Source organism: Copadichromis virginalis, linkage group LG16 (genome assembly GCF_057382275.1).
Source record: "Copadichromis virginalis isolate Kocher_CV1m ecotype Utaka linkage group LG16, C_Virginalis_male_GT1.1, whole genome shotgun sequence".
In the NCBI taxonomy this organism is placed as follows: Eukaryota; Metazoa; Chordata; class Actinopteri; order Cichliformes; family Cichlidae; genus Copadichromis; species Copadichromis virginalis.
Genome location: NC_140633.1, coordinates 40,187,945 through 40,208,639, shown reverse-complemented (window position 1 = coordinate 40,208,639; position 20,695 = coordinate 40,187,945). Strand labels below are relative to the sequence as shown.

The 20,695-nt window shown below is 47.6% G+C and overlaps 1 protein-coding gene and 1 long non-coding RNA gene across 2 annotated transcripts; both read left to right on the top strand.

Annotated features, from left to right (window-relative positions):
• Positions 1 to 536: 536 nt before the first annotated feature.
• LOC146691381 (ras-related protein Ral-B) lies at positions 537 to 10,698 on the top strand. Its single transcript, XM_085434771.1, has 5 exons — positions 537 to 667; positions 7,432 to 7,625; positions 7,984 to 8,192; positions 8,751 to 8,928; positions 9,429 to 10,698. Exons 2-5 carry the CDS (start codon positions 7,512 to 7,514, stop codon positions 9,549 to 9,551), a joined length of 624 nt encoding a protein of 207 aa, XP_085290897.1. The 5' UTR covers positions 537 to 667; positions 7,432 to 7,511; the 3' UTR covers positions 9,552 to 10,698.
• Positions 10,699 to 12,775: 2,077 nt separating this feature from the next.
• On the top strand, positions 12,776 to 17,521 carry LOC146691380 (uncharacterized). The gene is made up of 2 exons (XR_014915586.1): positions 12,776 to 17,240; positions 17,437 to 17,521. It is a non-coding gene; the product is annotated as an uncharacterized LOC146691380 (long non-coding RNA).
• Positions 17,522 to 20,695: the final 3,174 nt, after the last annotated feature.

Genomic DNA, 20,695 nt, shown 5'->3' with positions numbered 1-20,695 from the left:
TTTTCACATTGGTTTATGTAACATTTCGCACTACCTCACATCCGTCAGTATGAAGTACTTGTTGTTTTCATTGTAGATCATAATATTGATCATCTTATTCTTGAAGCTGCTGCTGGAGCACCGTCACTGTACACAACCATCGCAGGGTTCGTGTGCTAGCTGTGGGGTTTCCCTTACAATACAAAGCTCCGTAAGGCTCGTGCTGTTGTGATTTGGTGGCGTATAAATCAAACTGAACTGAATTCAGAGTATTGTTTATTTTCCCTGCGGTGTCACGTCACAGAAACCTGGTCGTCTTTAAAAGTTCCTACAACATGTTTTGAGTATTAACTCCGAGGATTCATAGACAGTAACTGTGCTAGTTTTACACCACTCTGTTACACTAAACTGTTTTTTGTTATTTATTTAAAATTATTAATTAATAATTCATAATTATTAGTAGTAATTTTTTTTTTATTAGTAGTAATCCTGTCCAGTTAGAAATCCAAGTAAACGCTGGCAGTCAGGCTGATTACGTCACATCCTGCCGTTTGCAGCTTGTACTTCCGGAAGGTGGGGCTTTTGTTGCGGGAGCGGTTTGTATATGTAGACCAATGCCTCTGTGTTCGCTGTTAACGCGCTCAGCAAGATAGCGGCAGCCTCGGGCAGACAAGCGGATCGTGCTTCGGTAAGGCTCCGGGCAGCCCCGGTCAAGCGGAACACCGTGAGTCTGTAACCGGGGCTTTGGGGAGGTTGACGGTACCGCACCTGCTGTAAGGACGGGCGAGCACCCCGCGGGTCCAAAGGCTGTCCTCTCAGCACCCACGGCTGTGAGGACACCGGGACACACACTGGTGACTGATTAGCTGTCTCTGTGGAAGCTAACGTCAGGCACGAGCTGTTTGTTTGGCCGGTCGTTAGCTTAGCTTCCAGTGGCGGTGTAGCCTCGGTAACACAGACACAGCACAGCCTGTCCTCTCCACGGCTGTGCTGTGGCACTACAGCGGCTTTACCGCTCCTGTTTGCTCTGTTGTTGTGTAAAGTTACCGTTTAGAGACGGACTGGGTAAAGTTAGCGGTTCTACTTTGTTTGGCGGTAGTTGCTGAAAAGTTTTTACCTCTGGGAAGATGAGTGGACACACCCAGTGAGCCAGGTCCGGCTCATGTTCCTGTAACTCAGCTGATGTCAGCGAAAAGGACAGTTTGGTGTGCTAACACTGAGATCATGCTGGTGCTGTCACACCTGTCCTCTGTCTGTATGTGACGGAGAAAATCATACATGGAGTTTCTCCTGTTGTATGGAGGGACACCTCTGTCAGCCCCCTGACTTTGGAGGCCCTGTAATGGTCACTTTAACCCTCCGGTGAAGTGCAGAAATGTGAGGAGGAAGGCAGCTAGGTGAGTGCTCCGTGTTTACATGTATACAGTTGAGGTGCTGGTGGAGGGACGATGCTGGCAAAGCAGCAGCACTTTTCCTTCTCTTTGACAAAGCCCGCTGTGGGTCTGTGTGAGGGGAAAGTGACCGTGTGTGGTTCATCACACAGACTCGTGTCATTCTGGGCTGACTAACACCTCATTTAAAGCAGCAGTGACATCCTGTAAGCTCACAGTCTCGTGATCTTCTGAAACCCTCGTAAACAGCTCCCGAGCACCGCGCTGATCCAAGCACAATAACAGCTCTTCCAGGAAAAGCAGGTCATCAGTTTTGTGGGAATTCCTGTGGTTTCTAAAAGCTGGTGGGCCATTTTTATTTGTTTTGGGGGAAATTGTATTTAAAGGGCCCATATCCATTTTTATAGTGTTATGAGATGTTTATGGAGAAAGTTACCCCCCAGCCCCACAGGCCTCTTCCAAGGTTTATGGTTATGATGAAAGAACTGACCTCCCAGCCCATTGTTCCTCAGTGGGCTGGTTTCAGTCATTATGCAAATGTACTGATTATAAGATTATAAACCTGCAGCTGAGACTGAAGAAGTCAGCTGGATGATGATGAAACGTTTCTCCCACAAAACGCTACGTCCAGATGAACAGAATCGACCTTTGGAGACTCCTCCAAGGTTCCCTTCTTCCTACGTGGACAGTGGGTACTCATGTTGAGCTAACATCCACCCACGGGCTGCTTCTCACTTCTTCTTGGGTCAGAGCTAAGTGGAGTTTGATAGCATGCTGCTAAAAAATCACTATGACTGAAACTTTATTAAAAGTTTTTTTTATCTCCAGTAATTTTATGTTCCAGAAAATGGTACAAATATCAGAAGAGTTATGTGACAGCACGTAAAGCAGAAATAACCAAACTGACACTTTCCTGTGACCCGGAGATCTGAAATCCCAGTGAATTACTTTAGCCGGTGACATTCCCGCAGGAACAGGAAATCCTGCTGTGGATAACCTAGAGGAATGGTGAGCTTTGGTCAATGTGTAGCTCTGAGGAGTAACCATGAAACAACCCATTTATAACCAGCAGGGACGTACAGCCTGCGTACTGCATTTTAATGCAGACAAACTCACAAGTGAAGTAAGTAAAAGTTTCTCTTGTTGTCAGAACAACTGTGAAATCTGGGCTGTAATGTGGTCCACAGCAAACACACAGAGCTGCTCACTGAGCTGCTGAAGTCACATTTTCTACCCACTGTTTCTAAGTACAGCTGATCAGAGATCAGATGACAGAAAGCGATCGCTGAGCCGAGGTTGTAGTCTGCTGAACGAGCCGTCCTATTGGTTGTTTCTGCCTGTCGCTCACAGACGCTGATTTGAGAGCTGCTGACACTGAGACGGTCCGTTTGCAGAGGTACTTCAGGTAGATGTCATATCGATGTGAACCGAGTGTGGATCATTATCTTTGGTTACTCTTGACGAACCTGCTCAGTCAGGCTGCTGCTGCCCACTGACTAACAGACGGTCTGTGCTGAGAGTCATGCAGGTTATTTATGTAACTTAAGTTCACTGAATTATCTTGAAAGCCCGCTGCGGTCTTTTCCTGCTGTGCATTAGCATTAGTGCCATCCTCTCAGGTCTGTCATTAAATAGAAGTGAGGCTGTGTGCTGATGTAGGTAAGTGCGTAGCAGTGATAAACGGCGCCTTACTCAGCAGGCCGACGGGGCTTTGTCTAGTTCTGTCTGACTTAATTAGAAGTAGAAACTCGGCCTGGACGAGCACTCGGTGTACTTCTCTAGAAGACGCCCACCGACATGTTCTGATGTCCAGATATTTACACACAGTAGTTGTAACTGATATGTGTAACACATCAAATATGGAAAGCATTACATCCTGTTTCCTTAAAGGAAGAGGAACTGCTTATGCAAATAAGTGTTTGTGGAACACAATGGTAGCCCAGGGTCGGTGTGTTTCAGTTTTAATTAACACCTCACGGCCGGGGTCTTTCACTCATTCAGGCCTCTGTGGAGACCTCAGGATGTTTTACGTCCTTCAGGTTGTAACTGTATCTGCTTTAATAACCGGTAGTTTTTTGAAGGGGAAGCACAAACACGGACATCATTTGGTTAGCAAAGCAATAAACCATCATATTGGTTATTACTTTACAGCCGTGTCCTGGCTTCTGTATCGATGCCTTGTTACAGAGTAAAGTAGGGGAAAGTGTAACTGTCCCGGTCGGGACGAGCAACATCTTTAAACTGAGTATTTGTTGTTCATTTCTTTTTTAGAGCACACGTCGCTCTCTCTGCTCGACAGATGCAAAGCCTGGGAGATTAGATTTCACACAGTTGTCCAGTCGCCTCGCTGTCTCATTAAACCCACGTCTGTGTTTAAGCTGTAGCTGCAGGCCGCAGCACCATGTCTCGCTCCAGCGTGGAAGTATTACAAGGCAGATTGAGGTTGACCACCTCGCCTTCTCCGATGGTACAGACAGTGTGAGAGCAGTGAAGTTTACCGTCACCACCGGCTCCGTGAAGACAGATGGAGCGGAAATGTGAGGTGGTGCTTTTATTTCTTCCAGGGGCGGCACTGCAGGCCGCTGCGCTGGTGTAGGTGGTATGTACCGGGGCCCGTTGTGATTATTTGTCAGGAAAATGAAAAGATATGTTTACATTGCAATGAGAGATAAGTAGTGGGCAGCTGGGAGTTGCTCAGCAGGAACAAATACATTTGTGATGAAATGTGTGCTGAGAAGTGGACTCATCGGTCTCTCCGTGGTGAATCAGTCCAGTGGAATGCTCCGGGAATGGGAACGACTCGAGTGTCTGGATAAGATCATCAGGGTCAGCTGCAGCATGGGGAGCAACGATATCTGCTTTGTGTTAAAGGCGTGTTGCTGATCCACTGCAGGGATCAGTGAAGACTTCGTATGCGTTTACGTTTGTTTGAAAGGTCCCGCTCGCTGCGGCCGGAGGGCGAGGACTGTTACAGACGATCCGGGTCCCTGCTGCCCAGTTTGGTCAAAGGCTTCTCTGTACACTCTCCTGGCTCAGGGTCGTTAGTATGCACAGTGGGGAGCTCGCTTTTTGAAGATGTCTCTCGTGCTGCTGCGTGCTGTCTTTGAAAGTAGGAAAAATCATTTCCTGATGCCCAGATGTTTGGTAAATAACCCCGCAGGTCTTTATTTTTTTGTGTGTGACCTGCTCGTACTCTTACCTCCATCGTATTGTTTTATCACAGCGAGCTCCAGTTATGGTTATAGTGGGAACTGTGTGCTCCCTCACTTCTGCTGGAAAAGAAGGAAGTGTTGAGAGGACAGAAGCATTAAAGTGAAAGCTGTTTAGCATGCGCGACGTATCGGTGGGCCACATAAGTGTTGTGATTGACTCAGTGGATCGGTATCGAGATGAGAAAACTAACTGATCTCCTTTGGAAATCCTTGGAATTTGGAGGTTTGTTATTTAGGGAATAAACATCACTGTTTTCTTCATCAGACAGGGAGAGGAAATCCCCCCCACCCCTGGGATCAGACGAATGTGGAAAGACGGAGCATCCTCGGGCTCTTTACAAGTCTGGCTCAGATGTCTCGGCTTTACTCGGCACATAAATCCAGTTTGGGTGCTTCACACTTTCTGTTTGCTGTAATCTTTTGTTAGGATCTGCGAGAGTCTCTGCAAACCTCCGTACGTCTTTGCCAGAGTGTGAGGATGAGTGCAGAGGGAACATCGGGCCGTTCTCCAAAGGGAATCTTAATGAATTCTTGCGCTGGTGTCATCTATATTTCAGGAGCCTTAGAAACCAGAGCGGCCTTGTAGGCTCCCCCCATAACCCCACCGCCCCGAAGAAGGACCAGCACCGCGCGCACTCAGCTCCTGGATGTGGGTCATGCTTAAATATGAATTTTTCATATCTTTTGCAACTGTCCCCTGATTTTGACCCTGCATTCAAAGTCGCAGCGCAGCTGGTGGAAATGTGACACGGCCCCACCCTCGCTGTGTGAACTTCCCTCGGAAACTTTCCACTAAGCACACATGATGGTTCCTTTGTGAGTGCGCATGCGCCATTAGCGTGCTGCCTGCTGTAACCCCTAATTTCCCTCGGGATGAATAAAGTATTCTGATTCTGATTCTGATGATGCGCATGTTTCACACTGCCTGAGTTTATTGGCTCTGACTGCTTTGTTTATGATGGAGTCTGTGTCTGCGCTGGCGTACGGAGAAGTGGGTCGCAGTAAATAATTTACACGGTGACCCCTCCTCTGTGTCAGCTGCCTTCCTGATGGGTGTTTGGGTATGTGTAGGCTTGTGTGGGTATCCTGGCCTGTGACTGATAACAAAGACAGGAAGAGCACAGATCAGATTTCACTTCCTGCTAGGATATAGGAAGACCACGATGCCTCATCGCCGGCATCAGCAGCTATCGTACGACGGCTGACGCAGCAAGACGAGTTCTGCTGTCAGACGATGTAAAGAAACTGACGTTCACACACAGGTTGTTGCTGTTTGATTTCCCTCCAGGAGTTTGTAGCTTCTGCAGAGCTCTTCTATTACATGTGTGAGAGGCAGGAGGTTCCTGAGTGTGAGCACTGAGCCCACTCTGTGAAATGAAGTGTTTGCTGTTTGGGTGGAGCAGATTTAGAATAACGCCAGGAATCAGCTGTGTGCTGCTGTTAGTGTGACAGCTCAGAGGAGGCTCAGCATCGTCCCAATGAGGGAGCTGGGGTTCCTGTGATGGACTGTGCAGACTTCATCTCAGCTTGTATGGTTCGTGCACGGAGTGGCCAGCTGTTGCGCCTCAGTGGCTGATGAGTGTTCGCCTGTCCGGCATGAGCGTCAAGGGTGCAGCGCGGATAACAAACGGGGAGTGACGATGCCTTAAACACAGATGGGGGTTAACTAATGAGGACTGAAAGTCATCAGTGTTTATCAGGGCTGGAATTGTGTTAGCAGGCTGCTCTGCAGGAAGCGATGGGTCATAAGAGCTCAGGATACAGATACAGTCACAGATGCATCCTATGATATGGATGCAAAAACATCAGCTTCTCTTCATGACGATCGCCTCTCAGTTACAGCAGTGAGCTGATAATGTCTGCAGTAACGCATTTCCTTCTGAACACGGGACTTTGACTGATTGTTGACTGCTGTGAGCTTTTAGTTTAAGCCTTGTGATTTAAGTAGAGTCCACCAATGATGTCAGCACGAACTGTCACATGGTTTTCATGTGTGACACTAACTGTGACAACAGGAAGTGAAGTGTTTTTACCACCACGGCCCGTCCACCAGCTCCACTCGCGTCTGACTTTCTGCCTGCTTGTATACAAGCTCCTGTGACGCTTCGTGTAAAGGTGGTAGATAAGAAACGCTTAATGCCAGGAAAAGATTCCTCGGACACTCAGTCATCTCCTAACTGATCAGATCAACAGGCTTTCACACATTGCTGGTTATGACTGAAGCTGTCGGCCGTGCTCAAACATATAATGAAGAAGCACTTCTGATTCCTGCTGAGCACTGCAGGTAAACATTGTTAGACTGCTGATTTGTTGTGAACCTTATTTGATGCACTCCACAGCACCATGTCCACAGCATAGAGCAGGTGAGGGCACGGCAGCTATCGTATCTGACACAGAGAAGGTTGTGAAGTCGGGTAAAAGCAATTGACTGTGAGCTTTCACCTTGTGAGGGCAGAGCCATTACAGAGCAGATAGATGGCAGGCACGTCTCCCTGCTCTTTAACCAGTTTAGCACACGGTGGCCTGTTTAATGCATTTGTAAATGCTGCTTTGCACTGAAGAATGATGGCTTCATTACTTCTGATCAGTTGCAATGACCTTTTGATGGCGAACTTTATAAAGTTCTAGGATTCACGAGTAGGCAATTTGGTGCTTTAATGGAGATGATGGGGGTTAAGATTTAAGATTAGCTGGAGCACAGCCTGGAGTCCTGGCACAGCGAGTCAGAGTGAAAGCTGCTAAGAAGCAGCTGCCATCTGTCCTCGTGCTCGTCCACGGTACGCTTGTGTTTTCGGCACACGGAGGTTATTTACTGTACGCACTGATGTTTCCGCTCTTGTCCTCTACAGGTCGTGAGTGTGTGTGTGTGTGTGTGTACCTGTGCACATGTGTTTGAGTGTTTAAGAGAGGCACAAAGAAGAATCCAGTGATGGCTGCCAATAAGGGTAAAAACCAGAGCTCTCTGGTGCTGCACAAGCTGATAATGGTGGGCAGCGGCGGCGTGGGAAAGTCAGCCCTCACCCTGCAGTTCATGTACGATGAGGTGAGTTAACACTTCTAAGGCACTGCTGTAGCAAGGTCACGACAGCAGATGAGGGGGTTTGGCTGCAGGCGTGACCACTCTTCATTTATTTTACTATCTGGATTTTATTTGCAACCTTTATGATGTTTTCAGTGGTTTACCATAAATGTGAAATGAGTCCCTTGCTCCCTGTAGCCTGAGACTAACAGCCACTCCTGCCTAACAGAGGCGCTGCTGTCACTGGTCCCCACCTGTGTCGGGGAGAGCTCCGGCTCCCAGCAGCATGTCTGCAGGCGTTTTTGTCCATGCGTCTGATTTCCATGTTAGCCTGCTGAGTCACTGCTGATCAGGCGCCACTGCTCTGCCTCTTCACGTGTAGTTTGTGGAGGACTACGAGCCCACCAAAGCAGACAGCTACAGGAAAAAGGTGGTTCTGGACGGGGAGGAGGCTCAGATCGACATCCTGGACACCGCCGGGCAGGAGGACTATGCTGCTATCAGGGACAACTACTTTCGCAGCGGGGAGGGCTTCCTGTTGGTCTTCTCCATCACAGAGCCCGAGTCCTTCGCTGCCACTGCTGAGTTCAGGTACGGATGCGTGTGTTCAGTTTGGTGCCATTAATGAAAGCCGGCGAGTGGTTAAAAATGACATCACTGATCATCAGCCATCGTCGCTCGTTACACATCGGCTGTAGAGTATCCAGAGTCGGCACATCAGCAACAATCTGCACCCACGAGTGTCTTTCAGTGTCTGGATAATACATGAATATCCAGATCGTGTAGAGTCACAGTGTCAGTGGGGAGGCGTGTCAGTGTGGACGTGTTGTGGCAGGAAGGTGCAGATAGGATTAGAGCACAGCAACAAAACACTGAAGCTTAATGCAAACGTTAGTCAGCAGCACTTTGAATCAAACACGTCAGCCTCTGAGGCTCGCTGAGAGGGGAGAGGATGGGATCCTCCAAACGGCTACAATGCAAGTTAGATGAGTGTTTTTCAGCAGTGTACATGACGGCAGCACGTCCGCCGGCCCCGATCCTGCTAATCAACCTGTAAAAGTCTTTGTTTCTGTGACGCTGCCAGCTGGTTATCATGTTAGATTTGGGGAAACGTCCTGAGAAAGACCAAATAATCATTTGTGCTCACAGGGAGCAGATCTTGCGGGTGAAGGCAGAAGAGGACAAGATCCCGCTCCTGCTGGTGGGGAACAAGTCGGACCTGGAGGAGCGTCGGCAGGTGCCCGTGGACGAGGCCCGCGGGAAGGCAGAGGCGTGGGGCGTCCAGTACGTGGAGACGTCAGCAAAAACCAGAGCCAACGTTGACAAGGTATCATCACTCAGACGCACCAGCACAGAGCTGTGCTCAAGTTTTAGGCACTGAAGGTGACGTAAACGTGATTCAACAGAAATTAGAGTGCGCCTCCCAGTGGGGCCGTTTCCAGCATGACCCACTGGGATGAGGCCCAGACCCAGGAAGGAGGTGGGCGGGCACAGGGAGGTTTAATGCCCACGACCCTCCATACAGCAAACAAAGAAATTCTGAGAGCTGGTTTAATCTCTGTGGACCTGCCACACTTCTTTTTTGAATTATTTTTGGGGAATTTTAGCCTTTGAGATCGAGCAGGGGAGGGCGTGCTGATGCACACGGGTGACCCGCTCCGCCCGATGAGTTGTACCAACGCCCGCGTGCTGCTGGTCTTACTGGGAGCCGTCACATAGAGTACTGAGGAATCGGAACGTGCCTGAAGCTTCTGCACAGCTGAGCTTTTGACTCTTTCACACACGAGTCCTGTATGTGTTATAAATATGCGATTGATTTCTTTCCAGGTGTTCTTTGACCTGATGCGTGAAGTGCGAGGCAAGAAAATGTCTGAAAACAAAGACAAGAACGGGAAAGGGAAGAACAAGAAGAACAAGAAGAGCTTCAGGGAGAGATGCTGTTTACTTTGAGCTCCTCGTGGACCTGAAAACACAAAGCTCCACAGAACAGAGGAGCAGAGCTCAGCGTCTTTGATCTCAATGAATCTGATTATTTTTTATTGATAGCTTGTTATAGTTTCATGTCTAGAACAATCGCAACCACTATGTTGCCAATCTGAATGAATGAAAGCTGACTGGCTCTGCTGTGAGGATGGACGGCGACTGCAGCGCTTGATGGCTCACAGGAAGCCAGCGACCAAACTGCCATTGACACTAACTGTGCTGCTCGACACGTTCAGCGGTTTACTGCCTTTCCTTTGGTTCCTCTCTCTCTCTACAAAGCCGTTAGTTTGTTCGCCTCCTCTAATCTGGGCCTGCAGTCAGTGTAGACTGCATGTACACTGATGGCCTCTCTGTGGAGCAGGTTTCCATCGCCCACTTTGTGTTTGCAGTAGCTGCTGAAGCTGCAAGTTTAATGTCCGGTTTCCCCCCCCCCGCCTTCAGGTTTCTTGAATATTTTTCTTCAGTTTCATGCGAGGAATTGAGGTTTTTTCATCCCAGGAGGTTCACGCAGTGCAGTCGTGTCCTGACACGATCACCATAAATCAATGTTAAAACCATTTTCAGTGAAGCTGTAAATTACATCCTCGCTGACTCAGAATCCACTCATTTCTCTTCACGTACACGCGATGAGATATTTTAACGTTTGTTCTGTATTTTAAGAATGTGGGAAATGAATGGTGAGAGAGCTCTGCCACGTCGGTGTGACCCTCCTCAGAGCGCAGACGCCACCGTTTGTCCAGGAGCGAGGTTGGATCGGTGCTGGGAGGCACGACAATCCAGGAGGCCACCCTGCTAATGCATTCAGTCTGTTAGTCTCCATAGTCCTGATCTTCTTTTGAATAACATGCACTACATTGTCAGTACCTTAGAAGTGGCTTCATGCTGTGTTGAGTCACGCTGTGCCAACAAAAATTCAAACTATGTTTGTGGGTGTGTGGTATGTATGTTGTGTAAGAGTGTGTGTGCATTTGTGGGAGAACCTTCTTACCTTGCTGTGTGTCTGAGTGAAGCTCTGATGCTCCAGCTGTTGTGTATTCAGATGTTCATGGTGACCCTGCTGTGTGTTTGTTGGCGGCTGAGAGCTGCTGAATAAATGCTTTTCTTCCTTTTTTCATGTCTTTGTAAGGAGCTCGATTCAATGTCCGACTTCCTGCAGACAGATGTAAAAACGTTGGTGGTGTGGCAGGTAAGGGGAGGCGGTGTGCTGCACAGCGCCCTCTGGTGGAGGCAGCGGAGCCACTTACTTTATGGCCACAGTTACAGCGACATTATCCACTGAAACGTGGCTGCCAGTCCGTGGTCCCCGTGGGGCATACGGCCTAGTTTGGTCAAATAACCCAGCACTCACTCACTTTGCATCGATTGTTCCTCTGCCATCAGAAGAGTGCCAACGGCCTGTTTTTCTCCAATCTGACAGTGATGTAGTAGCACCATTTATATTAACCTCACAGCCTTATCTTACGGCAGGAATTGTGTGACGCCACCCTGGAGATGAACCGGTCGTGGGCTCTCGTAGCTGAAGCCCCGGGGGCGGCCGGGTCACTGAAACTCATTTCACAGTGTGAAAACACGGTTGACTACATCACCAGGCAAAGACTGACCATACATCACTTTGAAAATAGTTTTCGTGTGGAGGGTGGGAGGAAGCTCCTTCCCTGGTGTTACAGGAGGGGCTGCTGTAGTTCCAGGTACACGCCGCCCTCCTCCACACAGCTGGGGTTATTCCTGTGTTGCTGTTAAATCTGACTTCATCTTATTCTGCCTCATTTTGAAACGTCCCCGAGTATTCAAGCTGGGTTATTTATATAATGTTCCGGGATTATGGATTTGCTCTTTTTCACTGTCCGAGCCGAAACATCCCTCACGTCCTCAGGCTGTGCAGCAGCTCCGGGCCGGCGTCTGTACCGCGCCACAGATAAGACTCCTCAGCTCGCTATTGATCATATAGGCCCGCGCAACTAAAGGGAAAGCTAACATGAGAAATAGTGTGGGGACTTTCAGCCTGTAATGATAATGGCTCCACATTTCCTCCATACTTAACACAAACACACTAATCCTCCGTAATTTCCATCTCCGGTGAAACCTACTAGGTTTAAAAGCCTGTGGCAGCGTTTCCACCAGAGAAGCCAAACATGTCACAGCTCTGATAAGCACATTTACCTGCCTGACACTCACCTCTCTGGATCCCCACTCTTCGCCTGCGCCTCTAAGTAGGCAGATTAGGTGGTCTGTTAAACCCACAGGAAGGCACTTATTTAGAAATACATGAAAGGGCAAAGTGAGCCCGGCTAATGACCGATGCTGTGTCACCGGCACACTCTGGGGTCTTTTATCATTCTGCAGAGAGGCCCCCGTCCTCTGAGTAACCCTCATTATATCTGAGCTAATGTTGGGGATGAGGATGTGCGAGTGATAAAGCACCATCACAGTCCTTCATTATACAGAAAGAGAAACAGACTCGGTGGAATTGTGCTCGCCCTGTAAGATAAATGCAGCGGACAGAGAATAACTCCTATTTTAGCGACTGTGCCACATCCTGCTGTCTGCGTGCAGTCTCTGCGGGAAACGCCTGTGCACGCTCTGCCCACAGGATGGCAGTGTTGCTGTTCTGCAGGCCTGCTCTGAGCACCAGTGATGCCACTGTGCTCCCTACTAGGATTCATCCACTGGTGATTGTTGATTGACTGAATGAATGTTTGTCAGTCCTTATTAAACATTTAGTTCATGGAACATTAATGGCTGTGCGCATTCATATTAATTATAGTATCGCATAATGAGTGATGGCAGATATCTTTTTATTTAATTTTTATGAATCAAAACAGCTTTCATTGGACAAGGTGGACGTTACCTCTCGTGGTCCGCTAATGAATGAATGAGCTTGTTTTCACTGGTGTAAGTGTGATAAACCCGCCCACAGACACCGTATCTGCAACACAAAATCAATCACCAAATATAATTTGACCATAGAGCTCCGTGCTGTCACTGTCGCAGCAGCTCTGCTGTGAACAGCTCACTTTGCCCTGCATTGTGTTGCTGAGGTGGAGCATCATCACCAGCTCCACGCTGTTGGAGCAATGATGGCGGTAACAATCATTCTTCCTTTGGATCGGTAAAGTCGAACCTTGGGCGAGTCCTCGGTGTCTGTTGGTCAGGCGTCACATGATCTCCACTGTCTTTGAGTTGGATGTGTCAGGGCGCAGCAAAGATGCAGGCATGTCCAGACTGACTCAACCCTGGACTGTGTATAATGATGTCATCCATTAGTTTATGACTGCACAGTTTGAAGCTGAAAGCATTTCTTTGCTGCTATTTTTTGTTTTTAATATTAGGGTGGAGTGCTCAGTTATTGGCTAATGCTAACAAGCTAGCTCCATCCATGTACTGTATGTATCACACAGACTCAGACACCATCTAATTACTAACATTACTAACATGCTAGCACTCTGTCAGTAGACAAATACCCGGAGCTTCTGTTGGTGAAAGTAAGTGCAAAGCAAACAACTTGGTCCAACACTGCTACAGTCCTTAATAAACAGGTGAAGCACAGCTAGCTTTAGCTGCCTGTATCAGTGTCCACTGACCCATGTGCAGCTGTTATGGAGGCTAATTTAGCTAAAGAGACCAAAACAGTTTGTTTAGCAGTTAAGGAAAGTTAGGCATTTTGAGCCTGAAACCCTGAAGGAGATGTGAGGATGGTTGGATGGATGAGCAAGCTAACATCAGAGACTATAGGCAACGACAAGCCATCCTCAAACAGCCACTCAGTATTTCTTGGCAAGTAACCGCTGAAGGACCAAAAATCACCATCCAAGATCAGAAGTGAGAGATTCTTTTGGATAGTTCACATTATTTGTTATCATTTAAACTGCACTACATGGTTGCTTCAGGTTTGTCAGCTGATCGTCCTTGATGTGACTCTCCTGTTCCACAACATTCCAAAGGGGCTCTGTTGGATCAGGTGACTGTGAAGGCCATTTGAGAACACTCAGGTTCAAGAGACCAGGATGTGGCACGTAGTTGGAAGCAGCCCTCAGAAGATGGTGCACTGTGGTCGCAAAGGGACGGACACGGTCACAATGTTCACCCAGAGAACTGCTGCTCGTGGGTCGATCAACTTCGGAAATAGCCCGAGCAGCCCACCTGGTACCAACAACGATCCCACGTTCATGTTTCTTCCTCATTCTGATGTTTGAACTTCAGCAGGTCGTGTTGATCATGTCCACATGCCTAAATGCACTGAGATGTTGCCATGTGATTGGCCGATTCGATGTTTGTGTTAACGAATGGTTGAGCAGGTGTACCTGGGGGAAGCATTAAGAGTATTTTATATGATGCTATCCAGAGTGGTCTGACTGATTCTGAATATGAGACGAGCAGAATGACACGAACGATGCACTGAAGTGCTGATTTCTTCAGTTGGCTGAGAATTTTAAGAAAAAAAGCAGCTTGATTGAGTTATTGTGCATATGGAAAATTATCTGAGCCAGAAGGCACAGCCACAGTTTTTATGGATATGCTGACCTTATTTCAGCATCTCACCAGAGACGAGACTGGCAGTTTACACACATTAGCACAGTCCTGTAATCACTAACAGATGAGACACAAACTCATTATCAGGATCTGATGCAACTGTTCACTGTAGCTTAAACTGATGAAAGCAGCTCTGCAGCAGCTCTGCAGTGACATTACAGCGAGCACATCGGACCTTCACTTCGATGAGCGTCAATGTCATGACATCAGAAATGCCACGCTGTCAAAGAGGCACCGATTTAACTTGTAGGACACGTTTTTTAAATAATCAGGAAGGTTGTTAAAGGTGCCGTTGCACATGGAGATGTATTGTTCTTCCACAATTATTGATGCTAGAGGCGATATGTGTTGTGTTGTGGTTAAAACCCCAGCAGGAAGCTCGTTCAGCAGGTATCCAGAAACAGAGATGGAAACACTGCAGGCCGACTGATAAATAAATGCCTAAAATACCAGCGGACCAGTTTTTGTGCCACATTTGAAGGACTTGGCAAATTAATGCTGCATCTGGTACATCAGAAAAACCCCTTTCTGTCATTGTGAAAGCAGGATATCAGCCTTTCATTTTTCAATTTTCAATTTTTTAACAAACAAACAGTCCTCTGCATTTAAATGAGTATCTTTACACCTTGTGTGTTTTATCTTGAGCTTCGGTTTTCTCACCATCTGCTGCCGTGCAGCTTCAAACAGGCTGTGGAACAAACAAAATATTGTTTCTCTGAACATTGTTTTATGGCGCACTTATACTCACCTTTACTCATGCATTATTAGTTACTGAAGCAGACATGACGGCACACTGCAAAGCTGTTTTTCTGTGGTCAGGCGCGTTTCCTTACCAGCTGTAAATGATTGGTCTCATCCAACAGCCCCCACTTATTGAGCTGGAACATTATTATTGCATCCAAAAATGTACTTATTGTTGATAATTGGAATTAAAGAATTACAAAAGGGAGATGGACAGCAGGTGTTCTCCACACCAGCCTGCACGTATCAAGGCCTTCCCTCACAGCAGATTAATTAAGTCCTTGCACAGCCATCAGGTATCTGCTGTTTCCAATTTGAGTGTCAAAGTGTAATTGCGAATGCCATATCCACCGTGGTTAGCCTGATTAAATCTTGCACAGCTGTCAGCAGCCTGTTGCAGAATAACAAAACAAACCTCTGTGCCTATTCCACGCTGCCTGCCAGGTAATGCAGTAAATACAACCAGGAGAGTTGGAGACCCTCAACATGCAGCTCCACTAAGAAACTGAGATAATTAAAACTACATTTCAAAGGAAGGACTGCTTCCTGTGAGCCGACCAGATCTGGTGCGGGGGCTCCTCAGTCAAAGCAAACTGTTTAACCATGGATGGCGAGAGGAACGTCAAACACATATAGTGCCGAGGTACAGTAGATTTATGTTTGTGCACACCGGGAGAATAATGGTCAGTGTTCATTTGCTGTCAGGCTTCAGTGAAATCTCTGAGAGCCATGAACCTCGCGTTTCTCTCATTTACCACTGTGCCACCGCAAAAAGCCTCAAGGTATCAAAGATTTTCATTAAATTTTTCGCTTGATGTTGTCACAATGACAGTATCATCCATCAGCAGCTACGGGAGAAGCCGTTCATCATCCTTATCAGTGTGCCTACATGTAGTACAAAGAGGGAGCACATCGGAGGAGAGGCTCTGTTGCTCACATGCTCGGGATCTAATTACACTGATAATTTCATACTGTAATAAAACCTCTGTCTCTGTTTACAATTAGTTATAGATGATTGATGTATGTAGAATAACCTGCTGCACAGTGAGAGGATGGACACTTTATTCCCACCATGCTTCTAATTATTTTGTTGGTTTAGTCATTTTACTAAAGATAGGTCGGCTTTTTATGCAAAGAGGACGATAATTTTAGAATTTTGTCTTGAACAGAAAGAGGCTCTGTCTCTGCAATCAGGAGCCTTTTATGATGAGCCCAGCCTAGAAAATGCATTTGCCAATTAGAGGATTTGATGGGTTCACTAAGACGGGTACTCGAGTGCATCTAAGTAAATTTACTGCTGTCAGTAATCACAGGAGAGAGCCGTGTTGTTTTTGAAAGTCAGAAGGAGAAGGGAAGAGACTATGAAAGGAAAATATATACAGACACATGACTAATTAGCCACTTTTAGCAACTGGGAATCAGACCAACAGGTCGCTGCCCAGTCCACATCACTCTGAACTGTCGTGGCCCTACTGCTGGTGATGGGCCCGCAGGAGGGAGGGTGAGGAGCTCGCTCATTCCTCCAGCTAGCACTCGGTTCCCTCCTCCTCGGCAGACGCCGGGGAGCCGGTCCAGCTCCAGAGCCTGTCTGTTGCCAGATGAAGGCAGATGTATGTGGGACAGCAGGTCTGTGAGTCAGCTCCAGAGAAAAGTCCTAACTAGAAACAGCTGAATTGAAACCAAGTGTTAAAAACAAAAGTGTTTGCAGCAGTCTGTGCTTTTCAGGAATTACTTTTTGTCTTTGGTGGTTTTTTCTGCTTCTCCTGTTCCTGTTTCAGCCCAGCAGCCAGTGTCAGACTGCACCGTGGAGCTACGTGTTGTTGGAGGACTCGGGGTCTGAAACGTTCCTCCGCAGGCTAATACCTATGCAAACAGACACAACTGCAGCAGCATAAAACAAGCATTGTTATTACAGCAAAATGCACTTTCCCTGTGGTAAGTCAACAAGTTAATTAAATAGAAACATATGACAGAGAAAAGATGCTGCAGATGCAAAACTCAGAAGTCCCAGAGACATGTAATGAATCAGCCTTTGGCCTCTTTATGAGAGCTGCTGTGCTGCTGTGAGCTTCACCTTACAGGGAAGCTTCACTGCAAATCACCGTTCTCTGTGCTACAGTAAAACCTCTCTGCTCTGGTGGGAGTGGGAGAGTTCGAGCACACATTAGCCCCATCCAAACGGCACAAGTATTTCAGAAAATGGTCTGAGTATGAAAGTATGAAAATGAAGTGAACCACATGCTATTGTAACAGTGTTTATATGGTATTATTCCACTTGCCACAAATATCAGTGCAATGGAGAAACAGCGCCCCCCCTCTCGGTGTGGCTGGTTAGGTGAGGCTGGCTGCAGTAATCGCTGCCAGTCTGCCGTAGCCATACGAGAGGTGAGTTGTATTGTTCCGCACACGATATAGCCAAGTAGTACAGACACATAAAACATGTTTGATTAGCTGATGAGCACCGAGTGTAATAAGTGCTTAGTGGACACATGTCCAACACCAGTTTTATGTACTTTTCATTTGTTTATTAATGTGTGAAACTGTATGCTAAAGCGGAATGCTAATGGATGCTCTGCCGTAGTGTGCTGTGCGGAGTGGTGTGTGGCGAGCCATTTGCACTGATACAACACCGTTGTTTCCATTCAGGAAATAAAGTGGCAACGATCGATCAGAGACTCCTTGTCTTTTTAAAAACACAACACAACGCAGAGTCGAGGAGTCTGTTTGGGCCGAACTGTTGCAGCGGGATGAAGCAGAAACCGGTTACACTGGTGCCGTGACCCCAGCTCCTGCAATCCTGCGACCGCAACGGGGGCCGTCTACTTCCTGGAAGGTGGAAAAGTCGCGGGAGACTGGCTTTTCTTAGTCCCGCCATTTTCTGCGTTCTTTAGAGACATCGGGGCGGGGCTCTCTGTGTTTCTTTTTTTGGAGAGTTAAATAGAAAAAAAAAGGGAGGGACACATTGAGCCATGGCAGATTTTCCCAGTTTTGGCAGGGGAAGGGGGGCAGTTGGTTTTACCCCTCTGCATTCATTTGGCAGAGGCAGATCAAGGTTGCTGACAGCCCCAGTTTCCTCCACACCTAAGCCTGTCCTTGCTGAGTTAAATGAAAACCCTATTGATGGGAACTGTGATAATCTACAAAATGCTGGATCAGAAACCAGTCCCACAAAAGAGGACCTTTATGCAGAGATTGCAACGCAAATTGGGTTTTCTATTGGGGAAAGCATTGCCTCTTGTCTTGAATCTCGGTTGGGCTCTGGAGTGGGAAACAGTGTTGTTGGGTCTGCCAATAATGTGTTATCTGAACCCTCACTATTGAATGTGATTGTAAAGTCTGATGTTAAAGAACCTGTGTGTTTTAGAGGGGATGGCTGTGATTCATGCAGTGTTCAGGAATGGGAGGAAATGATGATGACTTTTTTTAAGAGAAGAGGGGTACCAGTTGCTGAACAAGCTGATGATGTGCTGAGTAAACTGCTGGGGAGGGCACGAGAAATAGTCAAGGTGGGCATATGTAGTAAGCCATCTGTGTGTCTTGAGAGGGGCCCAGAGCCCATTTTTGAGATCTTAAAGCAGCACTTCAGTGACACTGCCTGTTCAAGCATGCCTTTAGCTGATTTTTATGCAACACTACCCAACTCAGGTGAAACACCGTTTGATTACTGGCTCAGGTTGAACAGAGCCATGGAGGTGACTGAAGACTGTCTGAAGAGACAAAATAAGTCCTTTGCATATCTGACAAAAGAGCTGACTGCTATGTTTATCCGCTACTGTCCAGACTCAGAACTGTCTCTTATTTTCAAGTGCAAGCCCCTGCAGCAGTGGACGGTTGCTGATGTGCACGAGAAATTGCTGGAGCATGGCAAGGACCGGAAGTGCACCCCTCAGTTTAGTGCAGTCAGTGCCTTGAGTTTTCAGCAACAGGAGGTGAGTCCTAATGTGCAGCAGGCGACAGGCAACAGTAAGTGTATTACACCATCACCAACCTCTCCCTCAGCATCACTTCCTGGCCTTCATGCAAAACCACCTACTGATCGTCTTGATCATGTGATAGCCCTGTTGGAGAAAGTCCTGGAGGGACAGCCTCGACAAGCAAAGCTGCCTGCTAAGGATGATGTAAGGGTCCCCCGTAACCAAACACACAAAATTGTGCCTTGCGTGATTTGTGGTGACACTGAACACTACGTATCACCACTGTAGAGCCCATCAGCTATGTTTCATCTGCCATGCTGGCGACCACACACGGGCTCAATGCCCCAGGGCCGTGTCTGTCAGAGTGAGGGGGCCTGACTCAGCCACCCAGCAGCTGGGAAACTAGATGGCCTACATGTGGAGGGGGCAAGTGTTAGGCCTGAAATCGCCCCCAAAGAGGATGATTTTGATGATTTAGAATCTGTATTACACACTGTTTGTGAGGAGCGCCAGCTTGGCCGGAGACCCGTTCTTCAGAACACACACAGACTAAAACAGCATGATGAGCTGTTCTATGAAAATGTGACCCTGGGTGGCAAAGTGTCTGTTAAAGCCGATAACACTGAAACGGAACATGAAGTTGGCTGACGTGTCCCCCTGTGCAGCAGTGGAGAACTTCAGCCCCACTGGCTCCTACTTGCAACAGAACATGCAACAGTCTACTGGCTCAGCTTGGTGCCATGATGAGCAGAGTCTAGTCACTGATGTTTCCACTCTGCCAGATGATTCATCCTCACAGGAGGTGACAAGTGGTTGTAGCCCCTTACATGCAGTGCTGCAAAATCTGGGGCTGTCTGATATCGACATTGATTCATGTGCAGTTTCGCCGGCTGGCAAAGAAAAACTGGTTGGCCTTATAGCCCAGTTTGAGTCTATCTTCTCGAGAGACAAGCTGGATTGTGGCAAGGCTAACGGCTGCCTACATCGAATTCGAGTTGTGGACGACAAGCCATTCCGGTTGCCATGCCGACGTGTGCCACCGACTCATTATGAAAAACTAAGACAGGCTCTGAATGACATGGAGGAACGGGAAATAATTCGGAAGTCTTGCAGTGAGTTTGCATCACCCCTGGTGTTAGTTTGGAAGAAGTCCGGTGAGTTGAGAATCTGTAACGACTTTCGCTGGCTTAATGCTAGAACTGTCAAAGATGCTCACCCACTCCCACATCCGGCTGACGCACTGGCTGCTTTGGGAGGGAACGGATTGTTCTCCACAATGGACTTGACTTCGGGTTATTATAATGTGGAGGTGCATGAAGAGGACCGTAAGTACACGGCATTTACGTCTCCATTTGGGTTGTACGAATATAATTGTATGCCACAAGGACTGTGCAATAGTCCGGCCACCTTCATGAGGATGATGCTAGGCATTTTTGGGGATCAGAACTTCCTCAGTGTGCTGTGTTATCTTGACGATGTTCTGGTTTTTGCCCCGACAGAAGAATTGGCACTGGAGCGTTTGCATATGGTGTTCCAGAGACTCCAGGTTCACAACCTTAAGTTGGCTCCAAAGAAGTGCCATTTCCTGAGACAGTCTGTGAAATTCCTGGGGCACATTGTAAATGCTGATGGGATACAGTCAGACCCTGACAAAATAGCATCCATTACATCCCTTGCAGAGGCAGACCTTATGGAAGCGGGTTTGAGTGTCCCATCCCAACAGAAGGTCCGCTCATTTTTGGGGATGGTAATGTTCTACCAACAATTTATTGAGAACTGCTCATCCATCGCAAAACCTCTGTTTCGGCTGACATCTGGGGATAAAGGCCCTCGTGGTTCACGGCGAAAGCACCGGCTGGTGCGTAAAAAGCTGTGTGAGGAGGACTGGACGGATGAATGCAGGGCAGCTTTCAATGAGCTGAAGCA